Raw genomic sequence first — 27,698 nt, forward strand, 5'->3', positions numbered from 1 at the left:
ATAAAAACAAGAGACAAAACAATCGAGGGGTTGCGTTATTGTCTCTGTGTCATGTGTTTGGCTGTCGGGTACCCCCAGCTCCCGCAGCTACCTACAGCTCCTACAAGTTCTCCCGGGGTTCTATTAGCCGCCCCGGAAGAGGGGCTCGGTCCACTGACGCCGCTAAAACCTGGGGGAGGGGCCGCAGCTGCGGAGAAGGCATCAAACCGATGCAGGGTATCGTCGAATCATAGACTATTTCCACCAGCGGGAGCTTCGGGAGAATTTAAGTAGCGACATGTTGTGCATCCAGTCAGATGAGTTTGTGGCTACGGACCTGCCTGATTAAGTCACGCTTGGCTCCAAATGCAGATGGTTTCCCCTCCTCGGACGTTGAAATCCGGGCGTGAAACGGCCAGAGATGGGCCGAGATCATGATGGATCATGGATGATGTATTTGACGTGGGGTACGTTTCAGCGGCTTATCCATCGGCAGGCTGATCTGTCCGTGGTGCCAGGACCCATTGATCTAGTGCGAGGTTGATACGGAGATGCTCGTACAGGACGCGGTATATACAGTTGCACCAGCCTGAAGAAACTCCTCTTTTGCGCACGTTCAAGATCTTGGGTTTAGTCATTTCTCTCTGATGTAACCATTTATCTTGTAGAGCAGAATTTGACTCGCGGCTTGAGACCTACTGTAGCTTGTCCAAAGCTGTAGTTAGGCGTCACACATGAGAACACCATAGCTGGCTGGCAAGGGCAACGAGTACCGAGAAGTATACATAAATTCGTTCCATAATGATCAAATAGAAGTTGCACACCTCTTCTCAGCCTTCAAACGAAGATCTAGCACCAGAATCATAGACTTCAGAAGTCGGATTGTCGCGATACCCTATAGGTGTACAAGCTGAAGAGACGAAATATTGTATGACTTGATTGAGAACCGTGTTCCTTGTGTGCCACTATCCTGTGAAGTTTGGCAAGATAGAGATTCATGGATCTTTAGAGTGACCCAGGGTAGCACTTCAAACGTGCATGCTAATGAGGCACATCTCGATTAAGACCACTGAGATTCCCGATGAGTTTAAGCAGAAAGACCTTGACCGATCATTGCATATCCGTTAAAGGGAATCTGTTTACTCGATTACTGTTTTTATACTATTGTGGTGAGAACTGACATGCATGAGATCAACATTTTCAATAGGCACTATGACGATTCACGCTCAATAAGGGTACCATTAATAAAACGGCAATCCAGCTGCTCTGCTTCATCCTTAGTTTACGTAGTATAGTACGTTTTCTCTCAGTCGCAACCTTGTTACGCAGTGAGCCTAAAAATGGCGATGAGATGAATGCTCATCATCGACGATGCTAGCGGAAGAAAAGGAACAAAAAGGATGTCCCCGTTTGCTCTGGAGATTCATCGTAGGAAAGGTCACTTATTTCCCACTGATGCTTGCTTCATCCTCAGTCATTGTAATACATCATATTTGTTAGTATTAGCGATAGTATTTTGATGAACGACTTGAACCTATCTTACTCTCACCTCATGATGAGTGAATATCTGGTGCAGGTCAACATCTGATAAGATTCAGATTGCTGTCCCCATTAAGCCTAACGCCGGTGTAATGGTGTGAATCTCAACACCAAAATTGGTCTTGTAATTTAATCACGAGAGCCTCTTCCACATGACCATAATAATCACCCAACTCATGAATACTTCAATCGCCGTCTCCTCATCATCATCTTCGTTCAGCAAAAACCACCAACATGCCTCGGAAAGCACCTATTCACCACTTCTCATATCGCTCCCTAATCATCCCACCAATCCTCCTAGCCGCAGCAACCATCGTCGTTCTCTTCCTCCACTCAGACGTCAACTTTGCTCTTCTCTGGTCCCAATGCCACTCCCGCGCTCGTCTCCCTGGTGTCAGTCGGATCCCGGGTCTCGGGACGCCTCTATGCTATCTCATCAGCTTCTTCCGCGCCGCGCTTCACTCACTGCGCAGTCGCGCGGTCATGGGCGTTGTTCTAGCCTTTATCGGCGGCCTCTTGACTGTGAGCACCGTTGAATCAGCGCGTATCTGCAATGCGCCGAATGTTCTCATCGCGTATCCTACTGGTCCGTGGTTGGTGTTTGATCTTGTAGGTGGTGCTGTCGTTTGGGAGCTTGTTATTATTCCTGCGTTTCTGCATCGTGCGAGAAGTGTTTTGACTGCACAGAGAGATGAGGGTGGTGACGTCCATCAGATATTTACGAGTCGTCATCTTCCTGATAGTGAGCTCGTGGCTATTCCCATCAGTGTGGCACTTGGTTACTTTCTTCCGTCTTTTCTCATGCTGTTCTATACAACTCCCGAGACGATCGGCATCTGGCTCTTCTTCCCGATCTATGTCGAGATCATTCGCCAGATCATTCGTCACACAATCTCCGCACTGAGGAGGGTTGACCCAACACTCGTTCATCTCGCATCGAATCGGTGGTCTCTGCTGTTTGTTTATGCACTGCCCTTAATCTGCTCCGTTCTAGCGCATGTTTCTTTCATCTGGAGCTTGACTCGACCCGACGACCGCAAAGAAATGACAAGGTCAATCATTGTCTTTATTGAAGTCAACTCTCAGTTCATCTTCTGGACCGTTCTGTACTGGATGTTGGTGGAGGTTGGGTGGCGGGTTCCTTTGACAACAATCATTACCTCTCTTGTTGTTGGACCTGGTGCTGGAACGTGCGTTGGGTGGATATACCGAGAGAAGCTCATTCATCACGACAATGAGGAAGACAATGGAGAGAGTGACCAAACAGCAGATGAGGAGACGCCTTTGTTGCAATGATGATACCCTGACGTTACTTTTATAGCCCTGATTCCTATAGACATGCTTCATGAACGATCAATAGACAAGTATCTTACAGTTGCAAGACTGTTATGTACAGGTCCAGACCTTCTTATTGTACAGATATGATACAGATTACCCACTCACCATGCTCAATCCTGTAGTCTTGACAATATCCTCTCTCTGATAACCTGTGATGCCACCACTGCTCCATGCTGTAATGTGATGGCACCAATGATGGCCATGATGGCACCGTTGAGCACGACATCGGCACCTGAAGCTCGGAGTTTTTGCACCTACTGCTAGTTAGTCGAGTTACCGCGGACAGAAGAGGTATGTACCTGTTTGGGCTTCCACCGCACAACATCAATCAATCCCACTTCAGCTGCCAAGCCAGATAGTCTCTCCTTGCCGACGACGTCCTTGGGTCCTTTGACGGAGAGATTGTCTACCGATTGCAAATTTGGATGCACGAATGGCTGGCGGTCAAACCCGTCATCGAAATTCGGTGCTCCGATGGGACCCTGCGCAACAATTGTCTTTGTTGTCTCCATGACAAGAGTCATTCGTCCTGGTAGAGTCAGCATAGACCAACATTCATCCCTCGTGCCACCCACCTAGAAGTGCCAGTCGGTCGTTGAAGCCTCTCCGCCCCTGATCAAAGCTCTTGTGCGTGACAGCCAACCACTTGAGCTCCTCGGGCAGAAGTTTGCTGCCTCCAGGACCCAGCAGGCGCTCGTACACCTCGTCCAACTTCTTGGGATCGTTGTTGACAGTCCAGACCTTGTTCTGGGGATTCTTTGCCCAGTCGAGTTGCAGCGGCGCCTTCATAGCAGCAGGCGTCTGGCTCCACCGTGGCACGACGCCAGAGGAAGACGGGGTCTTGGTCTTGAAGGTTTCGGGGGTTGAGTCGGTAGTGTAGGTGCGCACGCAAGGCATGAGGGTACGGGCGGCATGGCTACTCCTCCAGAGGCCGGAGCGGCAGGGTTGGAGGGCCATGGTGATGAGTGGAACGAGTCGGGCTCGAATTGCATCTGATGGTCACCATCGAGATGGGCTAAATGTGAAGCTTGGCCGCGAACATTTTCTCCAGGTCACGTGGAGAAAAGAGACCGCTGTCGCCCCACTCTTGTCAACACCAAGTTTACGCCGAGATGGATGATCTGGAGCCTCACTTTTTCCTGCTAGAGTCATCATCGCTAGGCTACGCGCCGCCTTTTCTCTTATCAAAAACATGATTGAATTAAAAAATACAAGCCAACAATCTAAAATAAACCACGTTCTACACACAATCAGGGATCCAGAGGAATACAGGATCAGGCCGAATATCCCCGCCTAAGTCAGATTTCCAGTGCGGGAGCTCCTCTGTGCTTGCTCCTCGTCCTCGTCCTTCTTCCCATCCTCATCCTTTGTGACGCCCTCTTTATCCTTGATGATCTTCACCTCCTCTTCTCCGTCCCCCTCTCCATCCTCCTTCATCTCAATCACCCAGTCGTGGCTGAGTCCGTCAATGTATCCTACACACACTTTCATAGGAACTGCGACATTCGGAACATGGTAATCCCATCCATCTTGTTCTCCATAAAACACCAGCATAGGCGATACAACCAGTTCGACAGGCGCACCATTGCATTCGTCTTCGGTTTCGGGGCCGACTGATTCCATCACAACTTGAGTGTCGAATCCCTCAGCTCGGGCTGAAAATGGAAATCTACATGCCTCCTTGGTATTGGGGTCATGAAACACAAGTCGAAGAGTGTGGCGACCGCAGTCGAAGACCAATTCGAACTCGGCAACCACGTTTGCGAGGGTTGAGATCTGTCCTTCAAAGAAGAGGTCAGGATTCTCAGGGAAGTATTGGCCAAGCGCTTTCTTCAAGATCTTGACCACGCATCCTGGCTCAACCCTGGTTTCTCTGAAATACTCCGCTTTCCGATTGGATCGTTCCTTAAGGGTGTAATAGAAATTGATTGTGGTGAATCGCCAGTTGGGATACTGGAAACGCAGGAATTCGTCGTCGTAATCGAAGTTTTTCTCTATGGACAATGTCAGTCCCACGAACGAGGTGAGCCTTTTTAATCTTTCTTACCCCGTAAGAAGCGTTCTATTGTAGCTTGAGCTTCCCAATACGGCGACGTCCACTCGATGCCCTGACTCTTTGTAGTGAAAAAGTTCTCATCAAGGATCTCCCAGATCCACCGTTCGAACATAAACCGTCGTACAAGAGGTGTCTCAAAGAGCTGTTGGGCACAGGGTGAATATCCAACGAACCTTTGCTGAACGGCCTCGTCAAGTCTATCCCAGGGAAGATCCCGAAAACCAGCAGACTCTGCGAAATTTTTGATACGACCATCAAAGTAATTCCACAGTCGGTAAAGGTGGCCTTGTCTGTACCCCAAACCAACATCCCACTGAAGAGCCCGTCGGAATTTTACAAGACCATCGTCCCTCCACTTACTTCGCTCAGCTAGGGCACGGTCATGCCTTTGCTGTGCTTCTTCTAACAATTCTCTGCCCCGAAGTTGTCTCTCCAGGGCTTCTTCTGATGCACGGTTCGGCGATGCATTTTTTGACGATGTGTCTTCTGCCGATGCATCTTTTGTCGATACATCTTTTGACGGTGCATCTTCTGGCGATGCATCCTTTGGCGATGGCTTTGAAAAAGTCAGTTCAGAAATGAATATAGAAGGCTGTAAAGTGGCTACTCACTCTGTCGACCCCTTGGTCTAAAGGTTCTTCCATGGCGCTCTTTCCGATCTTTTTGTTCTCCCCTTGAACCACCTTTTCCGTGGTTTCCTGATCCTTTGACACTCTTGCGATCTTGGTGACTCTGTCTTGGTCAGGTTTACTGCAAGACTGCAGTCGCTTGGATCTTCGAGGGCCAGCCATGTTCTGAGAAGGGCGAAAGCAGCGACCGCCGCTGTGTGAGAAAATTGAAGGAAAGTAGTATTGTTTCGAAAACTACCCTTTCAAAAGTGCGAGCAGCCTTTCGCGTTATGTACCCATCCTTGTCTAATATTGATTGCCTCGTAGGGGAAAAATACAACATGCTGACTTACACCAAAATTCAGTCTCTTTTTTCTTACCCCCCCTACATTATCAAAGCCAGACCACCCGTGTCATCCCCACAACATATGACCACAGGAGTACAGGGCCAATCACCACAGACTGCCAGATAAAGGAGTGAGTTTAGGTATGACAAGCGGCCGTGCGTGGCTGGACAAACAACACCTCTGCTGGGATAGTTTCAGCTCTGTGGGCATCTGCTGCATGTACGAGAGGCAAACAGAGCCTAGTATCGTTTGCGTTGTAGAGGCGAGCATCAAGCCTGCCGATGAATCTGGTACCTTTCATTTTATTTTTGTGATTGTACTAGAAGAGGGTGACGGAGCTTGTTTCTTTATTGGTGGCGTCTTGGACAAAGAAATGATAACTCTCTATTCACACAGCCCGTGCCTCCCGGATGACGGCCTTTCCCCTTCGCGATATCGCAGACACCGTCTGTAATTGGCTTGATTGTCTTGTTTTGAGCGTGTAGCTGCGGATTTGTAACTGAGCTAATGTAGCTTCCAGCCGTGAAGCGGATATCCAAGCACGCCTTCGTTAAGAATGCGCTGATGACTGGCTCTTTTGGAATACACTGACCAGTACAGTCTCCCTTTCCCGATCTGCCTCGTTCCACAACGGAAACTATTGAGATTGACCGACATTTCGTTCTATTCATGCCTTGTGATGACCCCTTAACCGCGTGACTAGTCATATCGTTGCCTATCGTTTCCTCAGGCCAAAAGGTCTAGGCTGTGATGCATCAGATAATTCATACATGGGCTACACTGACTGCAAGGGCATCTGTTCCGGTGTACTCATAACACCAGCGTAACTTGAGTTCCTTCATCTCCTATCGGTCAGACGCTCAGAATTTCCATCAAACTCTACTTCCACTTATCTCAACTCTCACCACATTTGACATTGATCAAAGAGCCAAGCCAACATGGAATTTTCTCCTGGGAGCAGAACCCCCGTCGTTGTTGGTTTGGACCTGGGGACCACGTAAGTTTTTAGGGTGTCATACAACACGACTCTCAAGACTCACTTTGCTCACTCGACTCTGTAGATTTTCCGGGTTTTCGTATGCGCTACTGACGATGAATGGACCGAAATGCTTCTGGTGGACAGTCAACGGTAATCGGTCACCGAAAACACCAACTAAACTCATGGTTTTGGATTCAAACAAAGTCAAGGATCCTGATACCAACATCGAATGGTTCAAGCTTGGCTTGCCTCACCCTGATGATCTACCATCAGACCTCAGAAACTCTCCCAAGTTCAAGGAATTAAACCTCGCCAGAGCAGCTGTGGGTATGACAGCCAAAGAAGCCACAGCAAAATTCATCAACAATATCTGGAAAGTCTTCCTTGACCATCTTCAAGAGAAGATCCCATACCCCTATATCCAGATAACTGTCACAGTCCCTGTGCTTTGGCCCGAGGACGCTTGTCGAGCCATGTTTGAAGCCCTCCATCAAGCACAGATGCTGAACGAAAATGTGGTACTGGCACCTAAATTCCTTGCCGAGCCAGAGGCTGCGGCTCTAGCATTCTTTTCAGATGCACTTTACCTCGAGGAAGTAAATGTAATTTTTTTTTTTGAAGTCTTGGTCATCTGTTTACGTCTAACACTCCCATAGTCCTCCAAACTTGAGCCAGGACAGACTGTCTTGGTCTGTGACTGTGGCGGCGGTACCGTTGTAAGTTTTGCGCCACCCTACCGAAGACTTCTTGTTTAGTGCTCATCCCTCCTCAAGGACACTGTCGCCTATGGGATCTCCTCCATTCGCCCCTTCTGCGTCGAAGAAATCCGCCCTGCGCAATGTATCTTTGCCGGAGCCTGTCTCATCGATGATGAATTCATGCGAGTTCTGAAGAACAAGATCGAGACGATGATCTCTCCCCGGGTGTTCGAAGCCCTGACAGCAAAGGACCTCTACGATATAACCAATAGATGGGAGCTTGGGATAAAGGTGGAATTCAGAGACAACTACCCGACCCAAAGGATCTGTCTGCCTATCAAGTGGGCTTCGAGCCGCATGAGAAGAATGCGTGTTGGACAAGGTGATGAGGTGACATTCACCCAGTAAGTGACTGATACTGATGTAGTATCTTATGAGCTATAACAATTATACATCGTGCTGACGGTGAATTCAGCGATGATCTTGCTTCAATCTTTGACCCAATTGTAGGAAAGATCACACACCTGATCGAGAAGGAGATGCTGGGTATTTCAGCCAAGCTTTCAAAGGACGTAACGGTGAGTTAAATGCCTGCAACGCTCGTGTTAAGCGACGCCCACTAACACGACCATCATCAGCACCTCGTTGTGGCCGGAGGTTTTGGGCAGAATGCCTATCTGCGATCAAGAATCGCAGAGACTGTGGCCAGAGTTTCTCCCACCACGAACCTCGTTGACTATCCACCTGGAGATGGGTAACTCTCCCAATCTTCCTTACGTAATGATAGCTGACGGTGTCATGAAGCTGGAATGCAGTGTCCATGGGAGCCGTTGCCCACGCTCTCCACGCGCAGGCGGTGCAGCAACCGGCCGTAGTAACCTCCAGACTCGTCAGAACTGGCTGGGGAGTTAGTGTCGACCGCGGAAGCTCAATCTTCTGGCTCGTTGGCGAAGTTGGTCTTTCTTCCAGGTTCATACTATTGGCACATTACTAATAATTCTCAACAGAATGAATCTCTTGGCGCCACACAACGCAATCTACGACGTATACCCCCCGAAGCTCTTTCGATCGACGATCACACCGGCAGGGACAGCTTTAGTATCCATGTCCACAGTAGACATCTCAACAACGAAGCGCCACGCATTCGTGAAGTCTGTACACTCATCTGGAAGACCTGTGATGTTGGGTTGAACTCCGACCTGAAACCCGTTCTCAAGGCCGATTTGCAGATCGATTTTCAATGGGACGGGGCGGCGATGGAATTCTCACTGATTTATGGCGATGTTCAGCAGAGCTCGGTGGAGGTCAAGTACCCTTGGGAGGTTTGAGCGCCGGCTATCTTTCTTCATCCCTAGATTCCACGCCTAGGTTTTGTCAAAAAAATTGGTCGTGATAGAAGCAGATATTGGTATACATACCAGGGCCTATCTTACCATGTATTTCATTCGGTGGAGGTAGTTTTTGAAGTAGTTTTTGAGATTGTCAATACAGGAGCGAGGCTGAAGAATGTGTATGTTCATGGATGTGCCATAGTGATGCGATGTACCAGTGCAACAATTGGCAGATCAATCTATGCCCCCAGAACATGACTGAAGCCATCTCCAATCGGATTGATGGCCTCATTTGGCCCTTGTGGCTGGGAAATGGCAGATTGTACGTCTCATCAAATTCATCAAAGGAAGGAAAGTCTGGGGTGTGGCCCACTTGCCAAAGTTACAACGGTATTACATTCGCGAACTGTGGCTACCTCGAGTAGAATTCTTTCCATCTTCAACAGTCAATCTCCAATAATTTCAATCAACCTACGGCGAAATTCCCGTTGTTTGGGCTATATATGCTTGCCAAGTGGTGCTGGATCCCATTCCTGAAGCACCTACCTATGGATGGAGCCAGGTGAGCTTCACGAGAGAAGCCAGTCAACGCTGTAGCTTTCCGAACCGATTAACTGGCAAGCCCTCCAGAGCTTCAATTTATCAAAACCAACTTTACGCCTGGCTAAGGAGGAGTCTAATGGGAGGCGGCAGTAAAGCCTTGGGGACCTTTGTTGACCTTGAAGCTAGCGTCGACTTGGGAGCCTCTTGAGTCAAAGGTAGCCGAGCAACGCTGGGGATATCAGAAACACGTGGCGCAAGAGCAGTAGCCAGAGCCCTAGCGATGATAGGTACCAGTGTAATAACTGGAAGAGGTGCCGAAAGTGGGATAGGAGCAGCATGGGGCGCAGGAGCAACGCCAGGCACAACCCGAGCCACAGAAACCGGCACGACAACGGGAGGAGATGCCACCACTGGGCTCTTTGCAGTTCTAGGAGGTCCTGTAGCTGACGGAATGATAATGTTGCCTACTAAGAATCGAACATTTGAAACAACTGCAACCTTGGGGGCCGATCGAACTTTGGGCACACGACCTATACTCGGTGTCGCTCTGACAAGAGGAGCATGGACGACAGTTGGAGGAACTTTGATCTCGGGCGCTTGGGTAGCATAGGGAGTACGATCGATCTCCGGAGCCGGTAGAGTCTGCGAGACCTGACGTGAACGAGGAGCTGCATCGGTCGTCGAAACCTGTCGAGAGCGAGGCGTGATACCAGCACGAGAGACTTGTCGCGACCGAGGTGATGGCATAACAAGAGGACTCTCGGGGATAGCAGGTAAGATACGTGCTGGAGCGTCTGGGCTTCCTGGCGATGCGCCAGTCTTTGGAGTGGTGACCCAACCAACCTTCACTGGGTCACCATCTGGCGTCTCCGTTGCAGTGGGGGTGACAGGACGGTTGAGGGCTGTATTCGAACCCTGGCGACGAAGAGAAGTGTTGGAGGCCCGGCGGCCCAGGGTTGGAGTTGTTGGACGACGGCCGAGGGTAGGCGTGGTTGGTCGGCGTGTTGGAGTGCCAGGACGCTCCAGCTGTCCTTTACGAATTGGGCTGGTTCGCCGTTGAGAGGACTGTGTGCCCATTGCATAGCGAGGTGAGTCGGCCATGTTGAAACGAATGTGAGTGATGAAAGAGTATGATTCAAGCTGAACTTTAACAGTCACAAGTCGGCAGGCTGTGAGAAATGTCCTCAGCTGAGAAGTGCGGCATTATATACCCTTCTGCAAAATACCTAGGGGAGTAACAAACCCCGGGACCTCGATGCCAAGTTTATCATTACACCCTATCAAGGCCCGATGTTTTCTTGCTCGCGCTGCCAACTCATCGTCCTCCATCCTGGACCTCTCATTATGAAACAGACTTCTCGGGAAAGCCCGGATGAGTGGCCGCTTTGCTTTTTCTTCGAATGAATCAACATCAGCTATTCGTCAATCATGAGGCGATGCGATGCGTTGGCCAGGATCTGTAAGTCTACCCCTGTCTTCACGGCCGATTAGCTCCCGGATGATGTGCATCTCTAGTGAGACTGGGGTACCCCTGCAGCGGATCGATGGATGTCATAAGCATTACAGCCTTTCCAACGAGCAAGCATTCAGCAGCTGATTGGAGCACAATTCCATATAGGAGAAATGAGTAAAGTCGAGCATTCAGTGCTGCAACAGTGGCACTACTTCATCTTCCTCCAACTACTCTTACCACTCACTACCGTCCGCTTATTCTTCTCTGGAACCGCGTATCCTCTGTCCCTCTCTAATCTATGTCTTTCCCAAAAGTCACTCATTTCCTCTCTCAAAACTCTCTTCCCGCTTCTCAAGTCCCTCTCCTCCCTTTGTCGCTCATTTCCTTGTGGCAGCATGTCAGCCATCTTTGCAACAGCTGGCTTACACAGTGTTCTCCACACCCAGGACATCATGTGTCGGTACAAATGGCCAAGCCATTTGATCAGAAGTCGGGCATTTGTACTAAAAGCTGCCACGAGAGAAAAAACCACTAGGGCGAAACTTGCAGGCAACGAGATTGTCCCGATGGTCTTGAGCGACAAGTTATTCTCACCACCCCATTCCTGAGTGTTCATACCGAAGAGACCAGTAAAGAAGGTCAACGGGAGGAAGATGACTGTAAATGTGGTAAAGATCATGACACTGCGACTTTGCGCACTTGCAAGATCGGCATGAAGCCTACTCAGCCGTACCTCATCAACCTGCGCCTGTCGCTGAACCATCTGAAGGAGCTTGTCGTAGTCGTTTCTCGTGCTCCGGACTCTCTGAATCATCTCTTGAGCTTGGTGCGTATACTCCGAGACCTTCTTGATAGCTTCACTCAGGAACAGTCTTCCATTTGCAGTACGGTCACGCAGTTCCGGACGAGTGTAAGTGGAGAGCATAGAGCTGACGACTTTAGACTGACGTTCAAACAGATGAACCAGAATCAAAAGTTCATCTTCAATATCTCGAAGTTCAAGGAGAGCAGATGTGTTGTCTCGGTTATCCTCTTCTGATCGACGGCCCTCGGCCTTGTGGCGTGCTCTGATGGAACGAGCTTTGTTCTCAACTGGCTCGTAGGCTGACGCTTTGTCACGGAATCCCTCAGCGCGAAATGTTTTGAGCGAGGAGGTGAGTTTTTCGGTCTAAAGGTTAGCAAGGTCAAAAAATGATGGCAAAGTGAAATTGCAGTGAGTATGACATACTAGAACGCTGATGGCTTCTTCAAAGATTCGAAACACTTCTAGGTCTGGGTGTGAGGATCTGTCGAGGAGGACTGTGACAGCATGGAGGACTGCTAATGCCGCTAGGTCCAGAGCATTTTCGCATTGTCGGGTGAGATCGACGTTGACTTCGTTAAAGATGCTGTCGCGAAGATCTGCTTGCTGATACAGAGGCCCTTCAATAGCATCACCCTCTCGCTTTGGGAAGAAGGAGAGTAGCGTATCTAAAGGTCAGCTGAGCTCCATGCAAGGATAGATGACTTACGGGAGTCTATGACCCAAAGCCACAGCTGATCCACCATGAGAACATTGCCGTTGAGTATAGTGTCCTCGCAACCCTCCTCGTCTTCACCGTCCTGGCTACTTGTCTTGGATCGTCGACTACCACTTCCGCTACTCCCAGAGCTACTGTTTGACATTTGTCCATGAAGTCCTGGGCCCAAACCGGGAGCGAATGTTCGTTCCTTTGTCAGTTTATACAGCATCTGATCATCATCTCGCGACCGAGTGTCCCTCAGCGATGGATATCCGAATTGATCTAGTGTTCGACGACAGTTGAGCGGTGGATCGTGGCCCAAAAACTCCCAGATCACCTGTGATTCAAGAGAATCAGACTTTGCCACAGTTTCGGGAACAGGTCTGGCTCGTCCATGGCCGAGACGCTGAAGGATGAGTTCTCGTCGGCGAATGAGTCGTTTGTACGAGTCAAAATGAAGATATGGGAGGAATAGACAAGTATAGATTCCACCCTCTGGTTTGGGCGATATCGATGACTGTTTCGAAGATCGGCCTCGAGGCGACACTACACGGTTAGCTTGGGTTTCAAAATAGGACTGAACTTACTGTGCCGAGGAGCTGAAAAGTAACAGCCTGGTTTCGCAAAATACGCATAGTGTTGAGAGTGTCGCCCTCGAGAATGTCTTGTCGCCCAGAAGTCATTGTTAAACAGGGGGGCATAGTTGCGATTGTTTGCTGTCTGCAGAGTCTCGAACATTTTCTACAGAGGTCAGTAATTGTATGAACCAACTGCTTCAGACTGCTTACCGTCACCCAGCTAGGATTGTTGTATGGCAAATGAATCCACATAAACTTGCGATTTTCAATCTGAGGTTTCGAGAACGCAACAGGCACCTCATCCACGATTACTGTCTCACTGGCTCTCCTCTCACCATTATTCGCGGCCTTTCGGATGGCAACGATCGCTTCTGGCAACCTCGGAGACGCATCGATATCGTCATCGTCACTGAAGCCGCCAATGGTACTTCGACTTCGCTGTGAGAACGGAGGAAAGTCTTTGTACTCGTATTGTGAGGCTTGAGTTCCCATGCTGACAGACCTACTAAGAGATCGCCCCATTCTTCCTCTAGGAGGAGGAGATAGACGATCGACAGCCAAATCCTGCTCAAAGTTGGCACGAATAAGTGGCGAAGGACGTCGCATCGGCGTTGAGTAGTGTGTGGGTGGTGAAATAGCCGCCGGTGATAAAGGTGTGGCGGGAGATCTTGCTCCTGTTTGAGGTGCTGACTCTGATCTTGTCTTTTCTGCATCAACAGGCCGTATGATGGGGGATGCAGGAGAAGACTCGACAGATCCCTGCGAGATCCCAAGGGGATTGTCGTGTGTTTCATCAGCAACTTTCTCGGTCGGTAGCATCGTTGTTTTCCCTCGATTCCTCAAGAACCTGCCTTCATCAACTGTCTCGACTTCGTTCAACCTCTCAGCCAAGCACTCCTCTGGCCCCTTTCTCAAGAAATCTCGAAGCGGCAGTCGTGTAGACCAAGCTCGAATCGTCGCCACATCAAATGGACCTGGAGGATCTTCAAAGAATCCGTGAACCTCGACATTGACCTTTTGCTCAAGATTCAGAGACCAATTTCCGTCCTCACGAGAGTACTCGTCTGCGCGTCCGATGAGAGCCGACAACTGCTTCAGAAATAGGCGCATCGTGTGCAGATTATGCCGCCCGAAAGAAGCAATATTCGCGTGATCACTCTGAAGTGGGAGAATAGTCTCTTGTCGCATGCCGAGGATAGCAGACTTGATTGAAGTTAGTGGGGCAGTGAAGTAGACATCTCCCGAGCTGCCTGAAAGGCGAGAGTCGATGGTCTCATACAGCGTCCAGATGCGAAAGTCGTGTGCGATCGATTTGAAGTCGTCGTCGAGTTGGAGGAGCAGAGTATTTCCCACACGAAGATCGTCCGTTATTGATGTCGGCATAGGAGCTGACAGTTGAAGCAGATTCTGAATACCAGTTGCGAGACTCGGCATGGCAAAGTAACTCGATCCTTGATGAGGAGTGCCTATCCTGTTAGCGTGGGTCAATCAGAGATGGATCACGTACCAAAGAATGCAGCACCATAGCATTGCCTGTATATATCCTCAAACGACGGATCTCTGCTTGCCTTTGTCAACACCATCTTGACAATAATACCGCCAACGCTATGGCCCACAAACACAACCGGTCGTGTCTGCTTCTCTCGTTTTCTCAAGCTTTCCAACTCTTCCAGCAATGCATCGGCCAGGGTACTCAGCCTCGTATCCTCAGTCGTCGATGGGTGCTCATACAACAGAATCCGAGCTCGATCCGCTTCACGACGAAGGCCTTGGCGAACCCATGATGGAGCTGGTCGATCAGCATCAGATGCTGCACCTTCGGCGTCGCGCATAGACAATGCTCCGTGGTATCGACTCATAAGGCCATCCCGACTCCATGTTCGAAGGGGATCTGCTCCAGGGCATGGAACAGTCACAATGTCGACAGTTGTTTGATCATGAGTGAATTCTCCTTCCGGATCAATAATAAACCTGGCCTTTGACACCTCTGTTTCCGTCGATTCTTCGCTAATCTTCTTCTCGGGTTCTCTCTTTGTCGTGTAATCATTCAGTGGCGGGAGTTGATCTGGGGGACTCCCTGGATTTACATGAGCCGAGTCCTTGTCATTGCTGAGCTCCGGCTCTGGTGAGTCCGCTGTATCCATATCAACAGTGTGAGTCCTATAAATTTCCCGGCGTCTTTGCCTGGGGAGTTTTGGTCGAGAGGCTTGAGACATGAGAACGTTGAACGAAACTCATGAACCATATGGTTTTGTCTGAAGTGTCAACAATATACATATCACTCAATCACTCCGAGTCACCCGCACAAAACAGCAGCCTGGCTTAGCACGCTCGTGACAAAAGTCCATTTCAAAGTAATATCCGATTCTCATGTCAATTGCTGATGTGCTAATATTATCTCTGTAGGCTGACTCTGTAGATCCCATAACGTGGGGTGTCTGAGACAAGGTTAGTCAAATGACTGCACCACCTGAAACCGTCCCGATGACTGCCTGCTAACCCGTTTCAACCCATCCCAGTGCCCACCAATGCTTTTAAAACACCACTGATAAATAGCATAATAATATGCGATGCCAAAATGCGCCCTCAACTCCGATCAAAAGTATGTATCCGAACTAAGCGCCTTTACTGCAGTGAAAAATCCCCAATAGTAGTGCAGTGCACCACGGAATCTATGTATATTCGATTCTCGACCTTGCACGTCTGGCCTGGTCTAACAACAAACATGCCGTTGGGGCCAAGATTGAACGTCTTTTCGTTCATGGTGACACGAATCTTTCCTGAGGCGACGGAGCATGTTCGCAGTTTGTCGTCTTCAACAGCCCAATGATTAGCGCTACCCGGCTTCAGAACCATGACGTTGAAGCTGACGTCCTCTGAAACGGTGACGGGTTGACCACTGGTGAGAAACGAGTTGGAATAGGCGACGTTGTCCGAGGAAGATTCATCCTTTATCCTTCCTGGAGCAACCTCCCAATCCTCCATTTCCAATTCAACGCCCATCTCAGGTCTGCTAATGATGGCAACTGTTTGGTCTCTCACGGCAACGTCATTCCCAGAGGAGCGTCTTTTTCTTCGTTTTGGCTGGACCTCAGTCATGATGTTGACATCCTCAGAATCGTCGAGATCCATCGGGGGATTCAGTTCCTCGGAAGACGACGATCGAGATGAACCGGAAGCCCCTCGTCTAACTTTTGGCTCAGGACACCAGTCACAACCGTTTGAACGTCGCTGCAGGTGACACCAGTATCTACATCCTACGCAAGACTCTAGAGCAGAAAATGCCTGCTTCGCTGTCGCAGACAGGCCGATTGGGAGACGGATGCAAGGTTGCGATAGTCGTGCAGATGGTCGAGTGGTATTGACTGTGCACTGCTCGCTACCAACCACGCCTGTACCTACGAGATATGCCACTGCACAGGAATAATGAGTGACGTCCAGGTTGCTCCCCCGGTGGGTATGCTTCCAACCCTCAGGCAGCTCACGTCTACGAGGCAATGTCAGCATGTAATTGATGTCCTCTCGCTGATGAGACTTTTGGGCTGGGCTGAGGTGTTGGTGGAGATATTGCTTAACCTCCGATTCTTGCATAGCTTGAGGCCGGTAGGGAGAATCCTGTGAGCGTGTTGTCTTTCTCTCATGTTCGGCAGCTCGAGATACTCGGTTCTGCTGGAACGAGGCGAATAGCGACAAGCCTGGGTCGACCGGAGGTGGTGCATCAGGAGGAAGGGGGTTTCTGGAAACAACGATTCCAGGTGTACCTCCAGGACCATCCTTCTGATAGCTACCGACCTTGGTCAATGTGCCATCTCCGTTGTCGTTGAATGTCGTTGAACAATGCCCAGCGCCAAAATGTCCACCAAGACCATTAAGTTTGCCAAACACACGGCGACAATCTCGCACAGGACATATGTATGGAAGTTCAGGGTCGTCGTGAAGTTTGTAGTTTGCCGGAATAAGTGCTCCACGAGCAGAAGTAAAACCACCTTGGGGGACTGGGCATGTTAGAGTAGTTCAGTGTAGTGATTGAAGGACCTACAAGGATATACAGTGTAGGCTCGGCTAGGATCAGCCAGGATGATTGCCTCCACTCGAGTATCAGGTACTAAAAAGTCAGGCGATCTTGCTGGTCCAGGTGTTGGTGATGGTGTCCCTTGGCCAGTGTACTTTTTGAGCAACTCGGCCCCAGTGAGCGAAACCACGGCAGCTTGAGATGAACGGTGCATGGCGCTCTTCTTGATAGCTGCACTGTTGATATCTGCCAACTGTCTCGCGACCTCGGCTTCCGTAAAGCGACGAGCTTCGCGGACACGGGCGTAATCAGCGGGAGTCCTCTTGGGGAGAACAGATGAAAAGTCTGAAGGTGAAAAGTCTGGGGATGCTTTTCTCTTTCGAGGCATCACTTGAGACGATGCAGGTGTCTGTGAGAAGTATTGTGCTGGTCATGTCAGAAATGAACGGCGTCTTGGAGGAGACGTACCCTGTCTACGTTCCCACTCGGACTGAGCTGCTTGAATTCGAGGGTTGCTTGATAGGATACCAGCCGCTGAAGCTTTAACGGCTGCGCTTCCGACAATGTCGCTGACGATACGTGAAGGTTCCGGGATGGGGACGTTGGTTTTGGCCGAATTCCACGGTATAAAGCTTGTGCTCTGTTTCATTGAAGGGTCGTCATTCCCGGACATTTTAGGATCAAGCATCGGCTGTAGGTTGCGAAAAGTCCCATGGGGAAGTGAGAAACGGACTGAAGGAAATGAAGGAACAAAAAAGAAGCCCAAGTCGGGTTGCGAACAGATGAGATGAAACGATCAAGTGAGTGAGCTGATGATGAAAGTGAGGTGGACGCGCCGACGCGAATGAGCTTATAGCGCGGTTAGGGGCAGGATGTACCTCGCTGCAGAAATAAGGTGTGAGATACCTCTAAAGGCCCCCAACAATGACCTCCGACAATGCAGTATCACAATTAACGTGCAGAAGGTAGTTGGTACCGTTTGGACATTTAAATCTATCAATTCACTTCAACTGCAGTTTCATGATTGACATGTCTCATAATGTACAGCTATACATACAATTGTCCTATTCTACAGCAGTCCCACCACATCTCGCCACTATTTCTTCTTTGACGCCTTCTTCGCCTTCTTCGCCTGCTTCTGGCTAAGCACCTTGACAGCCTTAATCTCCCCACCGCTCTCTGCCCTCTTCTGCTCCGCCTTTCTCTGTCCCTCGAGTTCCCTCTCCCGCCTCCATCGTCTATGTCTGAACCACTGCTTTCGCGTCCTGAACCTCTTGGTCTTGAGACCCGTCGTCTTGGCCAGCTTTCCAATAGCCCAGTTGTCTTCACGGTAACTGTAGTCCTTTCGCAGCTTGAGCAGTCTGTCTGGTTCGCCCGCTTCGACACGGTTGACCTGGAAGGGGATCCCGGACGGCGAGATCTCGGGCTGCGCGGCGATTTCTTTGATCGGGAAGGCGGTCATGTTTAGTTTTCGCTTGCGTTGGGCGTGGACGGGATATGGTAGTGTGTCGTTCTTGTCAAAGACTACGCCGATGTATTTGCGGTCGGGATGTAGCGAGGGATCGCGGTAGTATTTGACGTATCCGGTCGCCATTGCGTGAATGGTGTGGTCTCGACCCATGATGCAGTTCTCTCCAGGCCACCAATGCGTGCCTCGCTGTTTGTAGAGGATGTTCCCAGGAATGACGAATTGATCTAAAGGTCAGCCCAGTTCGGTCCATTCATGGCGAACCTACCTCCTGTACGCTTTGCACCGAGTTTCTTTGGAATACCCCTCTTGGGCTTCTTCTTGTATGCTCCCTGTGACTTGACCGAGGCAAATCGATGACCTTGGGCGAGGGAATTGGCCAACTGCACACCCAGAGGGGCGATAGGTGTGAAGGCCGGCCTTGCTAGACTAGCCACAGCAGCCAATATTGGCCGCTGCATCGTGAGGAACCTCATGCCGGCGATTTGTGACGATATGGGCTGAGTGAGGTTAGCAACGCTTGATCCTCAATTGATGGAGTTTTTGCGCTTAGTCATGCTTATCGATAAGCTTGTGGACAGCTTCCCTAAACTCCAGCTGCAGCTGTAACATCAGCATTGATCTGTAGGAAACATCAACAAAATGCGGTACCTTTTTGCTGTTCTGTCTCTCTTGACTTTGGTCAATGCCCAATTCGGCGGCTTCTTTGATCAAATGTTTAACCAGCAAGGAGGCCATGAACATCACCAAGCGCAACAACAAAACAGCCCAAGCGATGCGAACCACTACAAGCAGAATTACGAGAATTGTAAGTACATCTACCGCTTTTTTACTTTGCTAACATGTACAGCTATCTGCGACAAATACCTCTGCCCCGATACTCTCGCATGCGTCCACTTTCCTCACCACTGTCCTTGCGCTTGGGATGCTCAACAAGAAAAGTTCGAATTAGCTGAGGGACAACGTCTATGTGTGTCTCGTGGTGGATTCCAACCAGGCGAAACAGCTCGAAAGATTGAATTGGCAAGAAAGGGATTACTGTGAACCATCGAAAAGCATGCCACCATCGACAAGCATGCCACCACCAACGACAAGATATGAGTGATAACCGTAAATATTAGGAAATGAAACATGTCTCTACCCATAACACTATGTGCCCCTTGTTTCCATCAGAATCTTGAAAGCGAGCGAGTAATCAGATAACCTCACACTCCTCCTCTGCCAACGCCCAATAATGATATCCTCAAAACTCCATCCGAATGCCCTAGCCAGTTCACAGCCCTCATCATGCCTCCCCAGCACCCTACGCAGTACCGTTGGGCACGCCCGGTACCTGTGGCACAGGCGGCACCTCACCCTCGTCATCCTCATCCTCATCCTGGATCGTCTCGGGGTGGCCCAGGAGCTGGGCCACATTTTTCATTTCGTAGTGTCTCTTTCGAAGCTGTTCAAACTTTCTGTGCTTCTCACGCTCCTCGGGAGACATGCCCGCCAGCTCCTCCTCCGCGTTGTGCCCGATGCTGCTCTCGTCGTCGACGTGGACGCTCTTTTCGCTGCGGGGCGACGGCGCGCCCGCTTCCGGGATCTCCTCTTCCGGTTCGCCCAGCGAAAGGCCCGGAATGTCATCTTCACGGCTTGGACGTGAATTCTTAAGACGAGCACCAGCGTCCGCCAGAGGATCCTCGTCTTCGTCCGACGGGTCCTCGGCGGGGTCGTAGTGTTTGGCATAGGGAGTCTTGGGTTCCGTGATCTTCATGGTAGAGGAGCGCTCCTGCTCCGTGAGGTAGAGGTTTGCCTCGTCCCACTTGAGTCGTTGGGAGGGTTCGAGAGCGTCTCCGATGGAACTGTTGGCGCCTGATTGTCGGCGGGATCCAGAAGGGCGAGCTCCAGAGGACGAACGTCGGTGGCCGGCGTTGATCTGAGTGTTGGCGATGGTGAGCTCCTTGTCGCTGGCAGGTTGATCGTGGTTCGGCGAAGTGGGAGGAGATTTCCGATACGAGTTCTTGAGGATGCCTATGAATGTTAGAGAGGTCACAACTAGTCTCAGACAACTCACCTCGAGGTCGTTGGGGAGGATGGGCAGAAGGCGAGTGCGCCAGGGGAGAATCAACAGCAGAAGCCATTTTGGTATAGTCGGAAGCTTGAGTTGGAAGGGTTAAAGCCAGAGCTCAAGCCCAAGGCGTTTGTATGTGAGATATTGCGTGGTTTGAACGTGGTGTTTGCCTGTGATGTAGTCGCGAGATCAGGTTGAAAGATGAAACCCTGTGCTCGTGAGCAGATCATCAGTAAAAGAGGCGGGGGCCCTATAAGATCCAATGACGCAGTGGCCTGAGACCCCAGGATTTGGAGGGGCTGGGTACGTACCAAGCCTTGATTAACGGCATGTGATGCTAAACGGACGATGGTGATTTAGAGGATACATAATAAGGATTTCTCTGTTAATTCCGTTATTCTAACCTTTTCAGTCGGATTTTCCTGGTCGTACACAACGGTTGTGACTGGGAATACCCTTGTCGTCCCATTTCTAGTACACCCTCTTTGATGCAAGAAACATATGGAACATCGTGAGATTACGCACGTGAATGCATGAAACGAGGTTCTTGCGATTTGAATGTTTATTATAATAATGGTGTTCTTGCAAGCTTATACTGTAGATACGAGAATTCTATTAATTATCTGATCTTGTCAATCGTATCGTCAAGTTGCCGGTCTTAAATACGTCATTTTCACAGTGAAGGGGTCGTCACACAGCCGATTGTTTGGAGGGGAATGGTTGGATGCGATGCAACCTCGTTCGTCATTCGAAAAACCACTCAAACTTGGTTGATTGGCCGTCTCTACGATGAGATGAAACGATATTGATCTTGTTTGGTCTAGATCTTGTAAACCGCTCATACCAGCATATCATCAGCGGCATATGCATTTGCCAGCAGAGTCCAGAAGCATGCCAACGAAACAGGTGGGTTGTGAGTTGTTCACTCATCTGTAAGCAGCTTCACCATCTTTGCCTGCTTGTATTCGAACTCGGTCTTCTTTCTCTTCAAAGACCGATTTTTGTCCTCCAATACCTCAACTCGCTCCATCAGACGCCTGATCTTTCGAATATTGTCCATGTCCTGCGAAGATTTGGTTCTGGGGGTTTTCTCAACCTTGGCGTTTCCTGAATTGCTGTTAGTAGGTGAATAGTTTAGCTGCTTCTGCCACGATTCTTTACCTCTCTGCTGAATGTTTTCATGGGCTGTTCCAGCAGGGCTTTTGGCAGCATGAGGTCCAAACTGATTGATTAAGCCTTGACCCCTTTCAACCCAATCTTTGCATCCTTCCGGACCGAGTCGACGCAACAACTCATCTTGGGAGATAATTTCGCCTCCCCAAATACAGTTGAACCTGAAGTCTGCCGGCTGGGGGTTCATATCTGTTGATTACACTATAATAGATGATCGAATACTGTAGTTGTACATGTCAGTTTCGCTAATTTATGCGCTGTTGGTGAACTGACCTGATGAACGAGAGGTTGAATATATTCAAATGGGTTTGACGTGAATAAAGAATTAGATCACCGTACACTGAATAAAGATGCGAATAATGAATTGAGACAATGAAATAAAAGAATGTTAAAGGCGAAAGAATGAGCGACCTGAAGCAGGCACCATGAATCAGAGTGCAAGCTTTTCAGTATTGACGGCTGCTAGCACTGGCAGTATCATCAAGCAATATAATCTGCCTATGATGAGCTTGTCTTCTCGAATGTCTACAGCCTCACCCATTTATCTTGGTCCTCTTCGGGTCTCACAAGCACCTCTGTAAGTGGCCCAGCCTGGCGCAACGGTTGTGCGATTTATTTCCACTCATCATTGGCAGCTCTTGGGTAGGTATAACTACATCAAGACTTGTTTCCAACATCACCGGATCATAAACGAGTTCACTAACTAGATATCAATTTAACCAACTAACGATTACACGCTTGCAGTGGACTACCTAATTGACAACATACTTACCGATCATCTACTTGACTTCAGGTTAATACCCGTTCATCCAGCTAATCGGAACTCTTCTCATTGTGGCCACTCTCCTCATCACGGCTTCCACCCATGCTGTAATACTGGCCAAAGACACGAGTCTCCAGATCAGTAACACCGCCCGTAGACTTACGAGCCTGGCGACGGAAATAAATACGCTTAGCCCATTTCCAAGTCTCAATACCAAGGAAGAAGAGCACAGCCTCGACAAAAACAATACCCCATTCCCAAGAGATGGGAGCATGCTTGAAGACGACAGTGTTGAGTCCGGGAATATAGATGATAGGGAACATGGTAACAAAGCCTGCAATAATGGCCCAGAAAAGGAAGGGGTTCCTCCAAACGTCGTGCATCCACTGGGTGAAATACTTCTTGCTCTTGGGTTGCATTCGGAAGAAAGACCTTCTCATGTTGATCATCTCCCACGCAAGGAACAGGGCGAACCAGGTCAGGCATGCAAAGGTTGTTGAACGAGCACGGAAAATGACCTTGCACTCTTCGCTGTACTTGTTGTTGCAGTTCTCCCCAATGTCAGCAGCACCATTGCCGAAGCCATACAGGACGAGGACGAATGAGGCGAGGCAAAGAGCTGACATCCAGAGACCGTAGACGACCATGTCGATCATCAGTTCGGGGGTAAAGACACCTTGTTTCAACTACACGGGCGAGGTTAGTGGGATCCGTGGAGAGAAGGGACAACATACGTTTTGAGGGGGACGTTGCATGATATCTGGGGCGGCAATCTCAAAGCCAAGACCCATATCAGGCATACCAGATGTAATCATGATGATCCAGAGAATCTCAACGGGTGCCAAGGGGAAAACCGACAGATTGTTCTTGTCCTTGAAAGCAAGACCGATCAAGAGTGTACAAGCTTGAGCAATATTCTCAGCCAAAACGTGCAGAATAAACTTCTGAATGTTGTCAAACATTCTTCGGCCTTCTTCAACGGCGTTGAGAATAGAAGCAAAGTTATCATCAGTCAAGACAATGTCGGACGCTTCCTTGGCAACATCAGATCCAGCCTGTCCCATAGCAATACCCACGTCGGATCGCTTCAAACTAGGCGAGTCATTGACACCATCACCGGTCATGGCGACGAAAGCCTTGCGACGATGAAGAGCTTCAATCATACGAACCTTGGTCTGAGGGGCACAGCGGGCGACGACAAGAGGCAGAAGGGGAAGCTGGTCAATCTCATCATCGGACAGCTTGTCAAACTCTGAAGCAGCCATAACCATGACCTTGGAAACATCCTTGGGGATTTCAGACATCTTGGCAGGGAGAATACCAACCTCAAGAGCGATAGCACGAGCTGTTTCAGGGTGGTCACCAGTGAGCATGTGAACGCTGACACCGGCTTCGTGGCACTTTCGGACTGATGGGGCAGATTCAGGGCGAGGGGGGTCATACAGGCCGATGAGGCCACGGAAGACAAGGTCCTTCTCGAAGAGTCCACGGTCAAGTTCAGCCTCGTTATCCTCAACATGGGGGATATCCATTCGGCTGGCAAGAGCAAGAACACGAAGACCAAGGCGAGCCAGAGACTCCATGTTTCTCAAAACATCTTCCTTGATGGCGTCGGTGAACTCGAGGATCTCGTTGCCAGCAGCATAGACAGGGCAAGAAGTCAAGACACGTTCAACAGCACCCTTGGTAAAGACCCATTGCTTCTGAGATTCGCTGTCGTGGAAAATAACCGACATCTTCTTGACATCTGAATCAAAGGGGAATTCGGCAACTTCATGCCAGCGGGGGTTACACCCAGAAGACAGCCGCATGCGGTTCCAGTTGAATCGAGAAGCAAATACTTGCATGGCAATCTCAGTTGGATCTCCACGAGCATGCCACTCGCCTTCAATCTCGTGGACAGTGGCAAGGTTGGCAAGTGAAGCAACGTTGAGATACTCGACAAGACTGGGGTCCTGGGCAGGCTGGGAGGCGGGGTCTATTGATGTACCTTCGGACTTTTCATTCTGGAAGTCGATGTTCTTGGGTTGGTCTTCGGTCAGGGTAATATCTCCGAGGGTAGGGTTGAATGGCTCATTGGAGGCGCCAACAGAGTATGTGCCACGTCCAGGGATCCAAGCCTTCTTGACGATCATGGTACCTTGGGTAAGGGTTCCGGTCTTGTCAGAGCAAATGTCTAAAAGGTTAGCTATGTCTGTACAAGATGGAGTGGTACTTACTGGTTACAGCACCCAGAGCTTCCAAACTCTTGAGGTTACGGACAATGACATGTCTCTGGACCATACGCTTTGTACCAGCAGCCATAGTAATGGTGAGAACAACAATCAGAGAAGCTGGGATCATAGAGAGACCAGTTGCCACAGCATAAATGATGACTTCCCTCTGCGACTTGAAATCATTGGCTGCCAGAACAATAATAGCACATACAATAGCCGTTCCGAGAAGAATGAGTGCCAGCTTGGAGAGCTTGCGCTGAAGAGGTGTACCGACATTTACACCGAGGAAGCGCCCAACAGCATCAGAACCGGTCAAGGTCCAAGCTTGCATCCAGCGACCAAAGTTGGTGTTACCCTCGGCGTCCCTCTTTGGCTGTCGGCGCTTGGAAGACTTGCCACGAAGAGCAACAGCGATTTGACCAATCTCAGTGTATGTACCGGTAGCGAAAACAATGCCGCGAGCACGTCCCTTTGTCACAGTAGACGAGCTGTAAGCAACGTTGAGTCGATCACCAGGGCCAGTATCATCTGGAAAGGTCTTGTTGATCTCTTTGCGGACAGGCAGAGACTCGCCGGTGAGAAGTGCTTCGTTGGTTTCAAAGTTGACAGCCTCGACAAGACGGATATCCGCAGGAATGGTATCACCAGTCTTGAGTTCAACCATGTCACCAGGGACAATCTCAGCAGTCACGACAACTTGATTGTTACCGTTGCGGACGGCGTGGGCGGTAGGGGAGCTGAGAGAACGCAGAGAGTCCATAGTCTTGGCGGCTTGAAACTCTTGGAGGAAACCAACGACAATGTTGAGGATGATGACAGCGGCTACTACACCACCTTCAATCCAAGACTTGATACCGAAAGAGGCAGCCATGGCAAGGATGAGAACCTGTCCCCCAAAGGGCAAATGAGCGACTCTACCGTTTTTTCTAAAGCTTCACTCAAAGGAAGCCTATGGAAGGTAACTTACTAGAGTCAAGGCATTGGCGATCTGCCCGATAAAGATCTTGAGAGGTTGAACACCTTCTTGTTCACCGAATTCGTTTCGACCATATGTCTCAAGACGTTGCTTGGCCTCGGATTCAGTAAGACCATCATCGAGATTGCCATTGAGCTCCTGGGCGACCTGCTCAAAGGTAAGAGCATGAGCAGGCGCCGTCATGGGAGAGTTGGCTTGGCCCGAGATGTGAGGCTTCTCTTCTTCTTCTTTCTGACCCATTGTGACAGTTGATGAAGAGGAATGAGTTGAGAAGTTTAGAAAGAGAAGAGGGAGAAGCCCTTTTAAGAAGCACTTTCACAGGGATCAAAGAAACCAAGAGACCTTCCAAGTAGGACACCGATGGACCGTGAGGTGGATCATGATGGATGTGCCAAGAGTCACCATCACAGGAGCTGCATGCGAAACAAAGGTTGCGCCAAGGTCGCTCATGGTTTAACAATTTTATTTGGAGGAGAATTTTTATATGTGGAGATGATTGGCATTCAGAGTAATATGCCAAGGCGATACGTCGGAGGATGTAAGCCGCATTGTGTTGGTGGTTTGGAGGTTCAAGTGTTGAAGATATCGCCACCTGTTGGTGACTTGCGTGATGATAGTCGACCCTGGGCAATTTGAAGCCCGAAGAGTTTAAGATTAACTCGCATTGGGTCATGAAGCTTATTAAACTTGGATTCAAGCATGATCTTTATCTGTGTTGCGAACCATTGGATACAAAGTCATCATATCAGAGTGGTACGCCAAGTGTATCTCAAGAGCTTAAAGTCGTTAGTGGTGGTCCTCGCTTCTTGGCGTTACTGGGTCCTCCAACCTGGTTCTTTCGATAGAGCACATGGCAATGACATAACTCGACGCTGAAAACAGCTTTTCTTGGTCTTTTTGAGACGCGCAAGTGCTCATACAATTTTAGAAACATTTCCTGTTTACTATCTCGGTACTTGTTAAGCTTAAAGTCATGGATTCTGAGAGAAATAGAGGTATCGGAAAAGCGGGTCTCTTCATCGGGGAGCCGGTCTTCAACTCCTACGTTCAAGGGTCTAAAATATCCCCAGATTCCCGTCTCCGCGATATGTGAGATAAGATTCGGTAATTACGTAGTAGTCTTGGACGTTTAAGACCGGGATTAAATGTACTTATTATTCGTATATGATAACACTTACGTAGGAGAAGAGAAAAGAGATGCTAGTCTCTTATTCGTCGGTCCTATTTGTCAGTCTGGCAGAGGAAGTACTCCAACCGATGGTAGGTACCTACCTAGGTAGGTACCCTGCCAGCCTGCCCTCCATTTAGGTAAGGTACCTACCTTAGTAGGTTGGAAGCTCATTGAGGTCGGCTCTTGCCCGCTCAACCGATGCAAGCCAAGATAGCGGCCTTACAGCCTCAGCCTTTTGATACCAAACATCAACTTCACAACATTTGCCAAGTCTGCCAAGACAATAAACATCTCGTCATTTGCTCTAAAGCTGAATCATTGTCACGGGCTCCAAATACTCATCAATCAATGGCCAGAACTGCTGATGCAGCCATGCCGTTGCGATGTTCCGTCCCGGCACCAAACAATCGTTCTGGTGTTCTAGAACCGGTCTTGGCTTGTAGCCACCACTGCAAGCACGTTAATCACTCTCGATTGCTATAATTAAAGTCACATGTCGCGACCATTATCAGGCAATTCTCGCGCTTGTCTATTTGACTACTGAACCCTCACAAAACACCGCATTTCCGTTCCTATCGCTGAAATGGAGCCAGTTGGGATCATTCTGCTTGTGCTTTTTCTTTTCATCATCATCATGGGCCCTCTGTACGTCTTCCGCTGTCAAATTGACCACTACTAACTGGGAAAAGAGCATGCTTTAGGATGAGCGTGCGGAGAGCGTCGGAGAAGGTTTTCAATCCCCAGCCTAATCAACTGGACAATGCGCGTCGGAAACTCGGCACCGTTACAACCTCAACGGTCATTCCACAAGCGAATCCCGATCCCACCGCCGACATTGAAGCTCAGACTCCACTCTCCGGGTTCGGTGAATGGTGAGTGCATCCACTTCCGGCAAAGTTATCGGAAGCTCTGTCT

General features: G+C 49.5%; 11 protein-coding genes across 11 annotated transcripts; 3 read left to right on the top strand and 8 right to left on the bottom strand.

Annotated features, from left to right (window-relative positions):
• Nucleotides 1–1,752: 1,752 nt before the first annotated feature.
• On the top strand, nt 1,753–2,814 carry FSUBG_6821 (uncharacterized protein; the record flags this gene model as incomplete). Its single annotated transcript, XM_036685061.1, has 1 exon — nt 1,753–2,814. The coding sequence occupies one exon, from the start codon at nt 1,753–1,755 to the stop codon at nt 2,812–2,814; it is 1,062 nt and encodes a 353-aa protein (XP_036537673.1).
• Nucleotides 2,815–2,966: 152 nt separating this feature from the next.
• FSUBG_6822 (RNase III domain protein) lies at nt 2,967–3,813 on the bottom strand (the record flags this gene model as incomplete). The annotated part of the gene is made up of 3 exons (XM_036685062.1): nt 2,967–3,110; nt 3,156–3,385; nt 3,432–3,813. 3 exons carry the CDS (start codon nt 3,811–3,813, stop codon nt 2,967–2,969), a joined length of 756 nt encoding a protein of 251 aa, XP_036537674.1.
• Nucleotides 3,814–4,149: 336 nt separating this feature from the next.
• Nucleotides 4,150–5,703, bottom strand: FSUBG_6823 (uncharacterized protein; the record flags this gene model as incomplete). Its single annotated transcript, XM_036685063.1, has 3 exons — nt 4,150–4,850; nt 4,904–5,468; nt 5,524–5,703. The coding sequence occupies 3 exons, from the start codon at nt 5,701–5,703 to the stop codon at nt 4,150–4,152; spliced, it is 1,446 nt and encodes a 481-aa protein (XP_036537675.1).
• Nucleotides 5,704–6,805: 1,102 nt separating this feature from the next.
• On the top strand, nt 6,806–8,872 carry FSUBG_6824 (uncharacterized protein; the record flags this gene model as incomplete). The annotated part of the gene is made up of 8 exons (XM_036685064.1): nt 6,806–6,864; nt 6,929–7,442; nt 7,503–7,562; nt 7,602–7,948; nt 8,020–8,122; nt 8,183–8,298; nt 8,349–8,496; nt 8,552–8,872. 8 exons carry the CDS (start codon nt 6,806–6,808, stop codon nt 8,870–8,872), a joined length of 1,668 nt encoding a protein of 555 aa, XP_036537676.1.
• A 657-nt stretch (nt 8,873–9,529) lies between these two features.
• Nucleotides 9,530–10,519, bottom strand: FSUBG_6825 (FC receptor; the record flags this gene model as incomplete). Its single annotated transcript, XM_036685065.1, has 1 exon — nt 9,530–10,519. The coding sequence occupies one exon, from the start codon at nt 10,517–10,519 to the stop codon at nt 9,530–9,532; it is 990 nt and encodes a 329-aa protein (XP_036537677.1).
• A 560-nt stretch (nt 10,520–11,079) lies between these two features.
• FSUBG_6826 (uncharacterized protein) lies at nt 11,080–17,636 on the bottom strand (the record flags this gene model as incomplete). The annotated part of the gene is made up of 10 exons (XM_036685066.1): nt 11,080–12,039; nt 12,100–12,341; nt 12,383–12,919; nt 12,961–13,114; nt 13,162–14,402; nt 14,459–15,085; nt 15,263–15,389; nt 15,670–16,946; nt 16,991–17,389; nt 17,432–17,636. The coding sequence occupies 10 exons, from the start codon at nt 17,634–17,636 to the stop codon at nt 11,080–11,082; spliced, it is 5,769 nt and encodes a 1,922-aa protein (XP_036537678.1).
• Nucleotides 17,637–18,059: 423 nt separating this feature from the next.
• FSUBG_6827 (60s ribosomal L2 (mitochondrial)) lies at nt 18,060–18,892 on the bottom strand (the record flags this gene model as incomplete). The annotated part of the gene is made up of 2 exons (XM_036685067.1): nt 18,060–18,658; nt 18,700–18,892. The coding sequence occupies 2 exons, from the start codon at nt 18,890–18,892 to the stop codon at nt 18,060–18,062; spliced, it is 792 nt and encodes a 263-aa protein (XP_036537679.1).
• Nucleotides 18,893–19,073: 181 nt separating this feature from the next.
• On the top strand, nt 19,074–19,475 carry FSUBG_6828 (long chronological lifespan 2; the record flags this gene model as incomplete). Its single annotated transcript, XM_036685068.1, has 2 exons — nt 19,074–19,239; nt 19,282–19,475. 2 exons carry the CDS (start codon nt 19,074–19,076, stop codon nt 19,473–19,475), a joined length of 360 nt encoding a protein of 119 aa, XP_036537680.1.
• Nucleotides 19,476–19,734: 259 nt separating this feature from the next.
• Nucleotides 19,735–20,554, bottom strand: FSUBG_6829 (Glc8; the record flags this gene model as incomplete). Its single annotated transcript, XM_036685069.1, has 2 exons — nt 19,735–20,444; nt 20,488–20,554. The coding sequence occupies 2 exons, from the start codon at nt 20,552–20,554 to the stop codon at nt 19,735–19,737; spliced, it is 777 nt and encodes a 258-aa protein (XP_036537681.1).
• Nucleotides 20,555–21,406: 852 nt separating this feature from the next.
• On the bottom strand, nt 21,407–21,844 carry FSUBG_6830 (uncharacterized protein; the record flags this gene model as incomplete). The annotated part of the gene is made up of 2 exons (XM_036685071.1): nt 21,407–21,591; nt 21,646–21,844. The coding sequence occupies 2 exons, from the start codon at nt 21,842–21,844 to the stop codon at nt 21,407–21,409; spliced, it is 384 nt and encodes a 127-aa protein (XP_036537682.1).
• A 626-nt stretch (nt 21,845–22,470) lies between these two features.
• FSUBG_6831 (potassium sodium efflux P-type ATPase fungal-type) lies at nt 22,471–25,852 on the bottom strand (the record flags this gene model as incomplete). The annotated part of the gene is made up of 4 exons (XM_036685072.1): nt 22,471–23,106; nt 23,155–24,596; nt 24,640–25,522; nt 25,604–25,852. The coding sequence occupies 4 exons, from the start codon at nt 25,850–25,852 to the stop codon at nt 22,471–22,473; spliced, it is 3,210 nt and encodes a 1,069-aa protein (XP_036537683.1).
• Between the last annotated feature and the right edge of the window lie 1,846 nt (nt 25,853–27,698).

The sequence above is a fragment of the Fusarium subglutinans genome (genome assembly GCF_013396075.1).
Source record: "Fusarium subglutinans strain NRRL 66333 chromosome Unknown NRRL66333_c0000076, whole genome shotgun sequence".
Classification (NCBI taxonomy): Eukaryota; Fungi; Ascomycota; class Sordariomycetes; order Hypocreales; family Nectriaceae; genus Fusarium; species Fusarium subglutinans.